Source organism: Passer domesticus, chromosome 7 (assembly GCF_036417665.1).
Source record: "Passer domesticus isolate bPasDom1 chromosome 7, bPasDom1.hap1, whole genome shotgun sequence".
Classification (NCBI taxonomy): Eukaryota; Metazoa; Chordata; class Aves; order Passeriformes; family Passeridae; genus Passer; species Passer domesticus.
The window spans coordinates 52,963,276-52,977,787 of record NC_087480.1 but is presented as its reverse complement, the minus strand read 5'-3'; the positions used below and the strand labels follow the sequence as shown (position 1 = coordinate 52,977,787).

At 63.9% G+C, this 14,512-nt stretch overlaps 1 protein-coding gene across 1 annotated transcript in view; it reads left to right on the top strand.

Annotated features, from left to right (window-relative positions):
* The first annotated feature begins 531 nt into the window (after nucleotides 1–531).
* Nucleotides 532–14,512, top strand: part of PTCH2 (patched 2) — a 21,402-nt gene continuing 7,421 nt past the window's right edge. Inside the window, 9 exon segments of the mRNA XM_064428695.1 lie at nucleotides 532–601; nucleotides 604–830; nucleotides 1,099–1,291; nucleotides 10,918–11,107; nucleotides 11,225–11,294; nucleotides 11,513–11,604; nucleotides 13,562–13,757; nucleotides 13,848–13,969; nucleotides 14,226–14,373. Coding sequence (XP_064284765.1) covers nucleotides 532–601; nucleotides 604–830; nucleotides 1,099–1,291; nucleotides 10,918–11,107; nucleotides 11,225–11,294; nucleotides 11,513–11,604; nucleotides 13,562–13,757; nucleotides 13,848–13,969; nucleotides 14,226–14,373 — 1,308 coding nt within the window.

Here is a 14,512-nt window from a genome sequence, read left to right as displayed (position 1 = left end):
GGGAAGTAGCTGTGGAAAGATGCCTGACCCTGGAGGGGAGACCTGTCCCTTGGGGTGGCTCTGGGTGGGCGGGAGGGTCTGCCCAGCACTGGGGAGAGGGAGCATGTGGGGGTATGGACCAAGGAGGGTGGCTATGGGGGGCATGCATCCTCGAGGAGAGGCTGTGCGCACAGCACCCTGCCCTCGGGACACCCTTAGGAGGGATGCCATTCCTTGGGGCATCTCCAGGGGGCTGCCTGCCCTCTGCGGGGTCGCTGTGGAAGAAGAACGCTTTACTTTTCGGGTGCCCATCCTCGGGGGTACACTATGGCGGGGGGCTGCGTACCCACCCTGGGGGCCGCTTACGGGGGGGATGCCCATCCCCGGGGCTGTCTGCGGGGGGCTGCCGGTGCCGGAGGCGCGGGGCCGTGCCGGTGCCCCGGTGCCGCCGCCGCCGCGCTCCCCCCCGCGGCGGGGCCGGTGCGGTGCGGCGCGGGGGGGAGCGCGGTGTGTGGCCGCCGGCGGCGGGCGCGCCGTTGCTTAGCAGCGGCGATGGGCGCTGCCGCGGCGGCGGCGGCCAATGGGAGCGGCGGCGGCGGCGCGGCCCCGGCGCCCCCCGCCCCCGCCTCCCCTTTAGAGGCGCGGCGGGCGGCCGGCGGCGCACACACAGCCCTCCATCCGCACCGGCACCGGCACCGGCACGGCCCCGCCGCGCGCATGGGGGCCGCCGCCGCGCTCGGCCCCACATAACGGGGGTGCCCAGCCCCGCCAGCCGCCCCGCCATGCCGGCCGAGCCCCCCCGCGCCGCGCCGCCGCCGCTCCGCGCCGCCCGCCGCAAGCCGCTGCCCGAGGTGAGTGAGGGGCGAGCATCGCCCGCCCTGCCGGGGGCGGCGGGCCGGGCACGGGGGTTCGGAGAGCGCGGAGGAGCCCGGGGCGGGCCGGGCGGGTGCGGGGACCCCCGCGTCCCCCGGCTCGGGGAAGCTCCGGCGCTTCGCGGTTCCGCTCCGAAGCCGAGCGCGGCGGCCGCGGGCATCCCGCCCCGCTGCGGGTCCCCTTCCCCGGGCAGGGGCTCTCCCCTCTCCTCTGCCGGGCTGACCCGATCCTCGCCCCCCTCCGCAGGGCAGGGCCGTGGGCCAGAGGACCCCGCTGTGGCTGCGGGCCCGCTTTCAGGCGCTGCTCTTCGCCCTGGGCTGCCGGATCCAGCGGCACTGCGGGAAGGTGCTCTTCGTGGGGCTGCTGGTGTTCGGGGCGCTGGCCGTGGGACTACGGGTGGCCTCCATCGAGACCGACATCGAGCACCTCTGGGTGGAAGGTAAGCGCGGCCCTGCGGGCTCGGCCGCCCGTGGGAACGGCCCCGGTGCCGCTGCGGCCGCGGCTTTGTCCCCCACGCGCGGCGCGGAGTGCGGGGCCGGCCGGGAGGCAGGTGACAGCGCGGGAGCGGGGCGGGACGAGGAAGAGGAGGATGCCGCCGCCGGGCGCCCCGTCACCGGGGCCGCGGGTGCCCACGGGCCGGGTCCCGGCTGCGCGGCCGCTCGGGCTGCGCCGTGCGCGGGTGCTGGGTTGAAGAGGGACCCCCACGCGTGTCCCGACGGGGGTCCCCGCGCGAAGGTGCTGACACGTGCGACGGGGACGGTGCTGGACACCCCCTTCCTGGTGGGAAGAACCCCCCGGCACGGCCGCAGCCCCGCAGCGGGGCCGAGCCGGAGCCGCCAGTCCCGGCCCGGGACCCCGGCCCGGGGGGAGCGGGAGCGCGGGCAGGGTCAGGCGGGAGCAAATCCCTGTTTCCGAGTGGAAGCGGCTGATCCCCCTCCTTTGTTATTAATAACTCCAGCGTGGATTTTCTCTCCCCGATCCCTGCAGCCCCGCTTCACGGCTCTGGGATTTGCTTTTCCTGCGCCTCCCTTCGCCCTTGGGGGGCCCCCGGGGGGGCAGCAGCCCGGGTCGCAGCCCCGTCCGTGCCGCCGGGCGCGGCGGGGGGATCCCCGGGCGGGGGTCCCCGCGGGGTGCTGTGCAGGGGCAGATGTTGCTCAGCGGAGGGGTGTCAGCCATCTTTGTGCGGGAGCGCTGCCTCCTCCCCCACGCCCCGCTCCCTGTGTGGTCCTCAGCTACTCTTGGATTTGGTTCAACAATAGAAGCAACTTTGCTCTCCCACCCCCTTTTTTTTTTTTTTTTTTTTTTTTTTTTAAATTAAAAAAAAAAAGCTCTGCGCTCCCTGGCTGCTTGCACACAGATGCACGCACGGACCCCTGCCCAGGAATGCCCGGCTCTCCCACCTGCTCCCCACTCCCCAGGGATGTTTGTCCCCCCTCCCCAGCCCTCGTCTCCATCACCCCCTTCCACTGCAACACGTAGCAGAGAAATCCAGTGATACCTCCCGGTCCAGCCAGCGCCTGAGCTGTGGCTGCTGAAGCAGGGACGTGCTCCCTCCGTGGTTCCCTCACTCTGGGTCGTGGCTCCGGCTCCATTGAATTTTTATTGTGCTTTTGGGGTAGCAAGGAGTCAGCGTTTTGTAGAACTGTGGCCAGGAAAGCGGCTGTGGTTGTTCCTGTTAAGGGGAATGGGACTTGCGGCACATCAGGGTGGAGAGCGGGATGGGGAAGGGGCCAAGCCTGGGGACGGCTGGAAGCGCCCAGAAACCCGGCTTTTCCTGTGCCCCGCTGTGCTTCCCTGCTCACACGGGCACAGCCAGCAGCAACTGCGGCTGCTCTTGGGGGATTTCCCCCACGCTGCGGTCTGGCTGTAGTGTGGGTGCCGGGGGCCTCTCTCAGGAACCTTCTCTTTCTCATGGCTTCTCATCTTCTTCAGTGTCAGGAGTTGGATTTAATTTTATTTTTTTGTACTCCGTGGTGAAACCCCGCTGCCGTGGGGCGTCCTGCCCCTGCCTGGGCAGTGGGGGCACCGGGTCTGTGCTGCCTGCCTGAGGCCGCTGTGCCACGCCGAGGGTGCTGCTCAGAGCCCCCCTTGTCCCTTCCTGGGAGGGCTCTTCCCCCGGGCTTGTGCTCCTGGGGCAGACCCTCCGTGCCTCGCTCCTGGGTGGCACAGCCCCAGCGTCCTCCGGCGCTGGCACAACCTGCGGCCACCAGTGGCGATGTGTCCGAGATGGCTGCAGTCCCGTGGGGTGGCATGCGGGGGTCAGGACGTGGAAGGAAGGCTTGTGGTGACACTTTCAGTCTCGTGTGTCAGCTGTGGGGCTGCCTCCCTTCCCCACAACCATCTGTAGGTCCCTGCCTCACTGCCAGCCTCAGCTTCTGCATTTTCTGGCGAGATCAAAGCATCCCCCGCGTATGGCCAACCCTGATCACTGCACCCCATCCTGCTGGTGTGGGGTGGGCATTATCGGGGCCAGGAGGGCCTGGGATGCCCCTGGAGAGTGGAACACAATTGCCCAGACTCTGTGGTTGCATCCAGAGCACTTGAAGCTGCTTTGGGATTTTTCTCAGCCGCTGCTTTCTCACGTTCCCACGTGTGTGGCAGGGTTGGAGTGGTGTCCTCTGCAGAGAGCCTGGTACCACTGTGGCAGGCTGAAGCAGCACAGTTCTTGCTCCTTGGCTGGCAAAGTTGCTATCCCATCAGCCTAGTCCCAAGTGTTTGGGATCCCCAGGGTGCTGGGCACCTGAGCTCCTGCCTCCTGGGTCTGTGAGATGTTTGTGGGACTGTGGTGCCTCCCAGCCCTGGGGCAGTGCTGTGGGGTGTCTGAGGGCAGCGGGTGTGTGCAGAGAATCCCGCCCATCATCCTAGCCCAGTGGGTGCCAGCTCAGGGGCAGGGTGGTTTAAGGCTCCAGGAAGCCTCTGGTGACTGCACCTGACCACCTGCCTCTGCCCGGCCAGGCTCAGGGATGCGGGTGGTGATGCTCCAACCTGCAAACCACCCCAGCCAGGTGAGGTCCCAGCGCTGCAGGAGCAGAGTGTGACCCTGTGCCAGGCAGTCCCCACTGCAGGCTGAGCTCAGCTCTCTGGGAGCTGGGATCCTGCTGAGCAGGGGAGGGAAGGGAGCTGCTTCCCATGGCAGCATGACGCTGCTGTGCCATCCCCCTCCTCCCCAGACACGGGAAGAGGGTGGGCAGCCCTGCTTTGGCCCCACGACTGGGGTCAGCACTGGGGCCATGCTGATGGTCTGTCCTCCTGAGCCTCGGCTGTGATCCTGGTCACTAGTGGGAAAACAGAGGGTCCCCTGTCCCAGTTCTGGGAATGTCTTTAGACCAGGGGGCTGGCTGAGGGGTTCTTGCAGTGTTCTGGGGTTATGCCTGACCTGTATCCCTGTTTGGGAGATGGAAGGAGGCTGTGTCACCCCATAAATTGGACTCGACTGTGGAAATGTTCAATTAGGCTCCTCCGAAGCAATTAGCCACTCGGAGGCTTTGCAACCCCGGCTAGCGGCGAGTGTTGAGTTACCTCCAGACACCTGGCAGCTGTTCCTGGCTCTCCCAGGGCGTCTTTAGGGCCAAGGGGCCGGGGAGGCGAGCTCTGGGCAGGCAGAGCCCTGGGTGGTGAATGGGTCTGCCTGATTTATAGCGCCGAGGGCTGGTTCAAAGGAAGGCCGGGTTAATTCCTAACCGGAACAGCCGAGCGCCCCGCGCAGCCGTCGCCCTCTCAAAGAGCTGCTGAGTCTCCCTGGAGAAGACCCTGTCCCTTTCCTGGAAGGGTCATGGACGCCCCGAATATGCTGGTGGGATGAAATAGGACGCATCTTATGGGGGTGAGGGGAATTTGCTCTCTTGTTCTCATCTTGGGGCGCAAAGCTGCGACACCCCCAACCCTCTTGGCAGTGGCTCCTGTCCTTCCTTGACCTCTGCAGCAGTTCTTGGCTCAGGGCATCAGTTCCTGTGCGCCCAGGACGGGGCTGGGATGCAGCCTGGAGCTCCCCCCGCGGCAGGCCAGGACGGAGAGGAGGTGCAGGCTGACTCTGTTTGCAGGGAGAGGGGCACAGGGGATGGGAAAGCCCCGACAGGAAGCCGAGGACGGGGTTGAACGCCCTCAGCGCTGTCTGTGTGGCCTCTCCTCCCAGCCCCTGTCCCCACTGTGCTGGGTGGGTCCCGTGGAGGGTGTGGGGCAGCAGCAGTGGGGGTGAGAGGGATGCCACAGCCGTTCCTGGGTGGGCACACAGAGAGGTGGGTGGTCTCGTTGCTGGCTGGGTGGGTTTGTGGGGTGGGATGTTTGTGCAGGGGCTGAGAAAGGAGAGGGTGAGTCTGGGGGGCTGTGTGTGGCTGGAGCTGACGGGCTGGGGGGCTCTGATGGCAGTTTGTCCCCGTGTCTGGGGCAGCAGGATGCCTGCTGGGACCTGGCCAGAGCCAGCTTCACTCCTGTGGGGTGGCTCCTGGGCTGCCATGTCCCTGCTCTGTCACCAGATGGGTGTCCTGGGGAGGAGGGTCCCCATTTCTCTTGGGGTGTGGTGACACAGATACTGCTCTGCAGGAAGGCAAGCGACAGCCCAGGGTGCCTGGGGACTGTCCTGCCTGGCCTGGTGGGATTTTCCCTTCAGCACCTTGCTGTGTTCTCTGTTTGCAGGGTCTGGGTATCTGTGGGGACACTGTGCCCCCATTCCCGGGGGCTGGGAGGAGTGAGGAGCAGCTGGGGTGTTGCTGCCATGAAGTGCTGAGGTCCCTGTTATCCCAAAAACCTGCCTGCCTGGCTCTCCCCTCTGGCTCTGAAAGAACCTTTCTTCTCGAGAGGGGAGGGGGGAAGGAGGCTGACCAGTAGTCCCCCACCCACCAGAAGATGGGGTCCAGGCAGTTCACCTTTATTTATTTATCTTTGGGAGGTGAGCACAAAACCTCTTGCTCTTCCTTTTCCCTTCCTTGACAGCTTGGTCAGCTTTTTTGGGCTGGAAAATTTTGCTAATTAACCCAAAGAGACTGGAAGACTTTACAGATGGCTGTGGCTTATCTGCCCCTATCCATTTTGCTTTTCTTTTCAACTTATATATTTTTCTATTTCCTAGAAAGTATTTTTTTCTTTTTTTTTATATATGTTTTTTTAACTTGGACATATCTACAGACTTAGGGAACGGGCTCTTTTTTTGTGTGTTTTAAATGTTATTTGGCGGCTGGGAGGGGGCAGCGCCAGGGCCCAAGAAGAGGGTTTTATTATCTGCCTCTCCCTCGGGCCTGGAAAAGTGGTCTGAGTTCAAAAAATTCATTTCTTGCCTGAATGAAGCCAGCAATGTGGAAAAATTTCACCATTCAGAGGGGGATGAATGTATGTTTCAACCACACATTAAGTGACATTAGCAAGCAGTGGAGTGCCTAATGTGGCCATTTTTCACAGCAGCCAACAGAGGGGGTGATTAGCATAATTAGTACAGGCAGCCCTATACATATGGAAATGGCAAATGCCTAAATGCCAACACCAGTGGAAATTTATGTCAATGCTGACAGGAGTCTTAGCGGTGAATAGTTCCCAACTGAATCCCCTCTTCCCCCCCCCCCCCCTTTTTCCCCCCTCTCTCTTTTTCGGGGGTCGCGCTGTCCCCTCGGCGCTGGCCGGGGCGGTGCGAGCTCCCGGCTCCCCCTCCCTGCCTGGGAACCGCCGCCCCCCGATTTGGGGTAATAAAGACATTAATTTAGCTTCGCCGTTAAACAAAAGAGTGCGGCTGGGGAGCTGGCCCCGAACGGGCCCTTTCAGCCCCTCCGCGCTGGCTTTTTGAAGGCGTCCCCGTCTCCTTGCCCGAGCCGGGAGCCCCTCCGCTGGGCTGGGTGTCGCTGGGGGTGCCGGGGCAGCGCCGAGCCCTCGGTGCTGCTGGGGGCACCCATCTGCCAGGCAGCCCCCCCCTTCCCGCGGGGTGAATGGGCCGGCAGGACGTGTTTTGACAGGATGGGGCCGCCGGGCTTTTGGCGAGGCTGGCGGTAGCGGCCGGGACAGGTAAAAATGGCTCTTTCAGTGTGCCCTGGGCGAGACTTCCTCCGGAGCAGCATGGGTCCTTTCACTGCCTCCCTAATCCAGCTAATCCGCCCCACAACACTTTGAAGGTGGCCTCCGGCTTGCACGCCGCTCAGCACGGGGAAGCTGCGGCCGAGGGATGCTCGGGGCGGTGCCTCGGGACCCCTCCCGCCGGGATGCGGGGCAGGGCTGGAGCTGCACGGTGCTTCTGCCATCCCTCCCAAGCCCCGGGGCTCTGATCGCGCAGGGCAGGCGTCTCTGCCGGGGATGTGCTCGCTCTGCGATTGCCCCCGTGGGTGCCTCTTGTAGCGGAGGGTGCTGCAGAGGGGTTCCCCATGGGATGGCTTTTCCCAGGGGATCTCGGCCTGACCTTGCCCCACTCCCAGCTGTGCCTTTGTGGTGGTTTCCAGCCCTAGCATTGGGATGTTGTGCTGTAGAAAGGGAGCTGCTCATCACGTCCTGTGCTAGTGGGCCCAGCTGGGCTCAGGGCTGCAGCATCCCCTGTGCACCAGCCCAGTCTGCAGCTCAGCATTTGTTGTCACATCCCCTGCCCCATTACACCAGGCAGGACAGGGCCTGATTTTGGGGGCCAAGCAAGAATGTGTGCCAGGAGTGTTCCCTCCCTGCCATCCTGTCCCACCCGAGTCGCTCAAGCAGTGACAGCGCTGGCAGTGCCTGGGTGCCATCTGCACTGTGGTGGCAGAGCTGTTGTCCACGGCCTCTACCCAGCCTGACGGGACAGAGTGGTCCTTGCAGCCTGTGTTTCCTGGTACCTCTCCGTGGTCCCCAGCACCTCCCTCATCCCTCCCTGGCCCTCAGCCTTGCCAGGCAGGGAGGGCTCAGTGTGGGGCTGGCAGCCTGCCCGGACCCACTGCCCTCCCCGTGCCCCCCAGCCACGCTGCCCTGGCACACTCGGCCTGCTGCCCCCCACCCTTGGGTGCTTGGAGACAGGGCACCACGGGGTTTGTTCACCTCCTGCCCCGGGAAGGCACGGTGGGAGGTCCCCTTGCTGTCACAACCAGCAGGGTGGCTGCAAGGGGGCCAGCCCCGGGCTGGGGGGGCTTGCAACTGCACTGTGGGCAGCAGGACCTGGCACGGGCTGACCCCAAACCCTCTGAGATGAGTCTGGGAGCTTCTGGCTACCCCTGGGGAGATGTGGAATGAGCTGGGATCAGACCCTGCCAGGGCAGGAGGGCAGCACAGGGGCTGAGGCTGTGTCTTGGCTGGAGCAGTGAGGGCACAAGTTGGTCCCGCTGTGTGAGGCTGCAGTGCCGTGGCTGCGGCTCCTTGCCAGGAGGGTTTGGGGTGCAGTGGCAGCGGAATGGCTCAGCCAGGGTGGCCGGGAAGGGGGCAGGGAGGCTCCAGCCCTGCTCTGTAATTTTGTGGCGGATGCTGTAATTACGGAGAGGGCTCCCCCGGCATGGCCCGTGGATGGGAGGCAGCCGCACACGCAGCCACCCTCGCTGCCAGGGACCCTGGCCCATCCTTAGCATCCTCTCCCCTGCTGTGCACCCCAGGTGATCGGAGTGCAAGTGGGTGTAGGGTCCCCATCCACCGTCCAGCCAGAACTGAGTCTGCACCCACAGCCCCCCCAGGCAGGGTGCCAAGGAGCAATGCCCAACCCAGCCAGGATGCTGCTGCCTCGGGGGACTGTCCTGCCCCCAGGCCCTGCTGTTGGATTTTGGAGGGAGCTGGGGGTCCAGCGCAGTGAAGCCAAACCCTGCCGCGGAGCAGAGCAGGCTGTTAGTAAGCAGGACCGGACGCCTGATTGGAACCAGAGAGCCCTTTGCATGAAAAAGCCAAGGGCTCCCTTTGTTAATTGGAATAAAAAAAAAAAAAAAGAAAGAAAAAACCCAAAACAACAAAAAACCAACACAAGGACAACAACAACAACAACAAGGAAGAATTTACATACAGTTCCTCATTAACGTGCTCATTGTTGGTGTGGGGGTGCCCAGCCCCTGCCCGGCCGGGGGGCGGCGTGGGGCGGCTCGCCCCGCTCGGGGCTGCCCGGCCGGCGGGCGCGCCCGTTTGAAGTGTCCTTGGCAGCCCTGTGTGCGCTGCCTTGTCTTTTCATGTTGCTCTTTGGTTAATTAGGGTGTTGGAATTTGAGGCTTCCTCACGGCCTTTGAAGCTTGCTGACGGCTCGCAGTGCCCTGTTCCAAATTAACACTAATTACAAGGGACGGCTTTTTATTTTCTCTCTCTCTCTCTTTTTGTTTTTTTTTTCCTTTTCCCCTCCTCTTTAATTTTTCGGGGGGCTCGCCCCCACCCCGTGCTTGCAGATGTGTGGCTCCTCCCGCAGCCGCGCTGGGCGGAGATGCCGGCGGGGCAGGGCGTAGCGGGATGATCCCCCGGGAGCCGAGCGCTGCCGGGCACCCCCCATGGCCGTGTCCCACCCCCCATGGCCCTGTCCCACCCCCCATGGCCGTGTCCCACCCCCCATGGCCGTGTCCCACCCCCCATGGCCCTGTCCCACCTCCCGCCCGGGCTCGGCGTGGGTGGCACGGCTGAGATCAGAGCAGCTTGGCGCACCTCCTGCCCGACCTCCCAGCCTGCTGGGAACGGGATGGGCGTCCCACTTCCCCCCAGCCCCCGACACCCACCCTCGCCGTGTCCTCGTCCCCTCGCCCTGGGTGCTGCTGTCCCCTCTGACACACACACAAAAGCCGCGGCCGTGTCCCCCCCTCCCTGTCCCTGGCACAACCTCTATCCCAACTGGCATCTGATGGACACCAGCTGCTCCCTGGCCCAGCCAGGAACAATAAAGATGCTTTGCCCTCCCCGTTCCCAAAAAGCAGGGAAAAAAAAAACCCAACCAAAACACCAACCCATATAATAAGTCATTAAAAGGGAAGATTCTGCTCCTTATTTGCGGTCTCGCTCTGGCCTCCTCGGTGCTGGCGGAGGGCCAGGCCCGCCGGGGCCCCCGCCCCTTGCTGAGGGAGCATCCTGGTGCAGATGAATCGTGACCTCCCCTCGCTTTCCCGGCGCTGGGCAGGAGCTGGCCTCACCCCTGCCAGCGGCACTGCCTTGGGAAGCATCCCACGCTGGGAATCCTGGGGTGCCCCGGCGGGTGGCACTGGGATGATGGGGGCTACACCCCGGATGTGCCAGGACAGCATCCCTCCCACCGCGGGCAGGGGCTGGAGCAGGGCAGCCAAGGGTGCACTTGGGAGGGGTCTCAGGATCCACTGCCCACCCTCCCCTGGGCTGTGTTGCCTCCCCTTTGCTATGCCAGGCTGGGTGGGAGCCCTGCATTCGGAGGGGATGGGGACAGCTGTCCCTGGGCTGGTGCTCAGCCATGCGAGAGACCGCGCAGGGCTGCTCCCAGCCCCAGCCATGCTGGCTGGGAGGGGATTCCTCTTCCACGCCGAGGCAGCCGCAAATGGTGGCTTCAGCTGGAAGCCTTGGCCCTGCTGTGCTCAGAGCTCTCCTGCTGCCAAAGGGGGACAGATCCCAGAGCCCTGGCAGGGAAGAGCGATGTCCCCAGCACCACCTCCTTCCCCTGTCCCCAAACCCTGCTGGGGCAGCCTACACCTGCAGGCACTTTGGGGTGCCTGCCTCTCCCTACGCTCCCTCCCTGCCTGCCCTGGGGTGCCATGGAGGGGCTGGGCTGGGCTGGGCTGCCCCCAGTTTTGCTTCCTGTTTGTGGGCTGGTTTTGGGCATCTGCAGCACCCACCACAGTGCACGGGTGGAAGTGGACAGGTTGGGTCCACTCTGCTTCACCAGCCATCTGTCTGTGGGTGTTTTCTGAGGAAAGCAAAGCCAAAAGCTGCTTTGGGGCTGGGTGCAGTGTTGGTGGGAAGGGGGATGCCTGGTCCAGTGTGTTCTGAGGTGGTCCCTGTTAGGATCCCTTGGGTGTGAGCACCCAGAGGATGCAGCAATTGGGGAACCCCACACCAGGAAGCCCCTGTGAGTGATCATGGCACCATCTCAGGCTTTGCGGCCTTGATTCTGCCCGTCCCATTCCCTGGGCATCCTGATGGGCTGGGCACATTGTTGGGATGGGGGCTCTGCCTGCCAGGCACTGACAGGGCACGTCATGGTCCCCTCCACAGCGGGCAGCCGGGTGAGCCAGGAGCTGCGCTACACCAAGGAGAAGTTGGGCGAGGAGTCCGTCTACACCTCCCAGATGTTGATCCAGACGCCGAAGAAGGATGGTGATAACATCCTGACACAGGAGGCCCTGCAGCTCCACCTCGAGGCGGCCTTGGCCGCCAGCAAGGTTCAAGTCTCGCTGTACGGAAAGTGAGTCCGGCTCCAGATGGGGGACGGGACCCCCGCCGTGCTCTGCACATCCCTCTGCCCCTGGCCGTGTCCCCTGTGGGATATGCCCGTCCTCAGCTCCTCCTTCTGCCTTTCCAGATCGTGGGATTTGAACAAGATCTGCTACAAGTCGGGTGTCCCCATCATTGAGAATGGCATGATCGAGAGGGTGAGTGCTGCTCTGGATGGCCCTCTGGAGCCGCGGGATCAGTCCCTCAAAGAACGGCGGTGGAGGGGCTGTGCTGGGGACTGGGCTTGTCAGCCCCGGGTGCTGGGAAGGCACTGCTGGCTGGATGTGGGAAGGCACGGGTTTGGAAAGCCCAGCAAGGCGGGGGGAGCCGGGGGGTCTGATCCATCCCTGCTGACCCCTCGCATCTCCTCCCATAGATGATAGAGAAGCTGTTCCCCTGTGTGATCCTGACACCACTGGACTGCTTCTGGGAAGGCTCCAAGCTGCAGGGAGGCTCAGCCTATCTCCCGTGAGTGTGTGGGGAACTGTCCTGGGCTGTGGGGGGCCTTGGGTGGGAGCAGGAACTGGGGATGCTGCCAGGGGGTTGTGCTTGACCTCGCTTTGCAGCTTGCCTCTGCCTGCTGCAGGCTCCTTCAGTGCTGCTGCAGCTTGTCCTGCTCGGCCCTAGGTTGGTCCCACCATCATTCCTGTCCCACTGGGACAACTCTGGGGACAGGTCCCTGTCCTCCCTCTCCTGCCTGGCCTCAGTGGCACAGGTAGGGCTGTACTGCTGCAGGGGGGCTGCAGCCCACAGGCAGGAACTGCCCATCCCATCCCATCCCATCCCATCCCATCCCATCCCATCCCATCCCATCCCATCCCATCCCATCCCATCCTATCCCATCCCATCCCTGCCATGCTCTCCCGCCCCTGGCAGCACCTCGTGTGTGTCACGGTTGTGAGGGACACCCACACTGCTGAGCTGCACCCAGGGGCACGGAGGGCACCGAGTCCCTGTGCTGGGTGGTGAGTGACTCCCAGCCAGCTCCTGGCGTGGTGCTGGGGCTGGGGACCCCGGGCTGGGCCGGGGGAGCCTCCCCCACATTCCTTCTGTTTACGCGTGTGTTTGTCCGGGAGAGCTGGGGCGGCTTGTGCATTGTCAGCAAACGCAGCCCCGTGCTTTCTCATGCTAATGCTGCTCTGAAAGCTGCCCCTTGCCAAATAGATGAAATAGTGGCCTTATTCAAGCTGCTGCGGACGGGAGGAGGGGGAAGGGGCCGCAGCCTCCCCAGCCGGGACTAGGGGCTGGTTTTGCCCCCCCAGGACCTCAGGTTCTCCCCATCCCAGGCTGGGGGAGCGCCGGGAGCAGGAGCAGGTGGGGCTGGGTGGCCGTGCCAGATGGGATGCTGGTGGCATTGTCTGCCGGGTTGGGCAGCGTTCTGGGGCTGAGCTCGGTGGCAGGCAGGGTGGCACTGGAGCAGCCACGGGACTCATCTCTCCTAGCAGCCCAGGGATGCCCGGGCGGGCACCCCGGCTGAGCGCGGCCGGCCCTTGGGGACTCGTCCCCCTTTTTAACGCCAAGGGGTGAGCGGGGTGGGAGCTGGGAGAACAAAGAGCAGCAATCTATGGAAAGACAAAAGGATTTGCCCTGGCTCAGTGAAGCAAGCGAAAGCAGATAAAAGGGGCTCTCTTTGGAAGCAGCAGCAGCTCCGGTTGGTATGTGGGAATCTCGAGCGGCCGGCTCTGGCCCAGCCAGCCTTCATGAATTATTAGGCTGTGTTTCTCCCCAGAGCCCACACTTGCTCGGGGCTTTTTCTTCCCCTCTTTGGAGCGCTGGGCTGGGTTATTGGCTTTTTTGTGTGTCCTTTCTGTCTTAAAAAAGAAGCTGAGTGAGGCTGGAAGCTGGCCCCCAGCTCCCCAGGCTGGGGTGGAGGGAGCAGAGCATCTGCAGGCAATGGGAAAAACCATTTTCCTGGGTACCCAAGTCCCCTGCAGTCCTGCTGGCCCTCCAAGAGCCTATTCCACGCCCAGCTCCCAGTATTGTGCTGAGCCCCCAGGACCTCTGCTGAGCCCCAAACTCTCCAGCTTGGGGGAAAATGGCAGGAAGGGCTGTAAGGGATGCCGGGAGCTATTGCCTGCCTGCTCCCCTCTATCAAGATGTTAGCCCACGGGCAGTAATCGGCCTGACTGCTCACACAAAGCGGGGCCAGGCAGCAGGGCCGGCTCCCCCCGCTTTGTCCCGGACTAACAGGATCAGGCACGCTACTTGACTCGGGGCACGGCCCGCTGTGGAGCACAGGGCACGGGGGATTCCGCGGGCGGCCCCGGAGGGGGTAAGGGATGTGCTGGGAGCTGATGCTCCTCTGCAATCCCCGCATCCTGCCTGCGAGGGCATCCACAGCACCCCTGGGATGGGCTGGCAGTGGTGTTGGTACTGCGTGTGGGTTTTGGCATCCCCCGTGACCCCAGTGCTGCTCTCTGCCCAGGGGCCGCCCGGACATCCAGTGGAGCAACCTGGACCCTCTGCAGCTGATGGAGGAGCTGGGGCAGTTCACATCCCTGGAAGGCTTCAAAGAGCTGCTAGACAAGGCAGAGGTGGGACAGGCTTACATGGAACGGCCCTGCCTGGACCCCCGGGACCCCCAGTGTCCCTCCAGTGCCCCCAACAAGCAGAGCCAGCAGGTGGGTCACAGTCCATGAGCATCAGGATTGGGTGTGGGGGCTTACTGCTCTGCCTGCCCCACAATCCTGACACGTCCCCTGCTCCCACAGAGCCCCGACATCCCGGCCGAGCTCTCGGGGGGCTGCCACGGCTTCTCCAGGAAGTTCATGCGCTGGCAGCAGGAGCTGATTTTAGGTGGCACGACCAAAGACTCCCAGGGCAAGCTGCTACGGTAAGAGCTGCTGTGGTGTGGGCATCCCCAGGCACAGGGCAGCATACCTGCCCTGGCTGCAGGAGGGGCTCTGGGGCTGCCTCAGAGGCTGGTGGGTGTGTGGGGCCAGTGAGCAAGGCAGAGCAAGGAGGCAGGATGGCTGGGTCCTCTCCTGGGGTCTGAGGTGGGGCTGGGTGCCGTGGGGTGGGGGATGGACCCATTCCTGCATCCTGGGGCGCTGCAGCCGGTCCCAGCGAGGTGCGTGCCTGTCCCCCAGCGCCGAGGCCCTGCAGACCATGTTCCTCCTCATGAGCCCCCGGCAGCTCTATGAGCACTTCAAGGATGACTACGAGATCCATGATATCAGCTGGAGCGAGGAGAAGGCAGGAGCCATCCTGGAGGCCTGGCAGAGGAAATTCGTGGAGGTGAGCACCGGGAACAGCCCCCACATGGGGCTGGGCAGGGGTGAGCCTGTGCATGGCATCCCTCTGTGCTCAGGTTTTCATGTGGCCACGGGTTCTGGCACTACTCTGTTTTAGTCCAGTGCATCCCTGGGGACTGTCA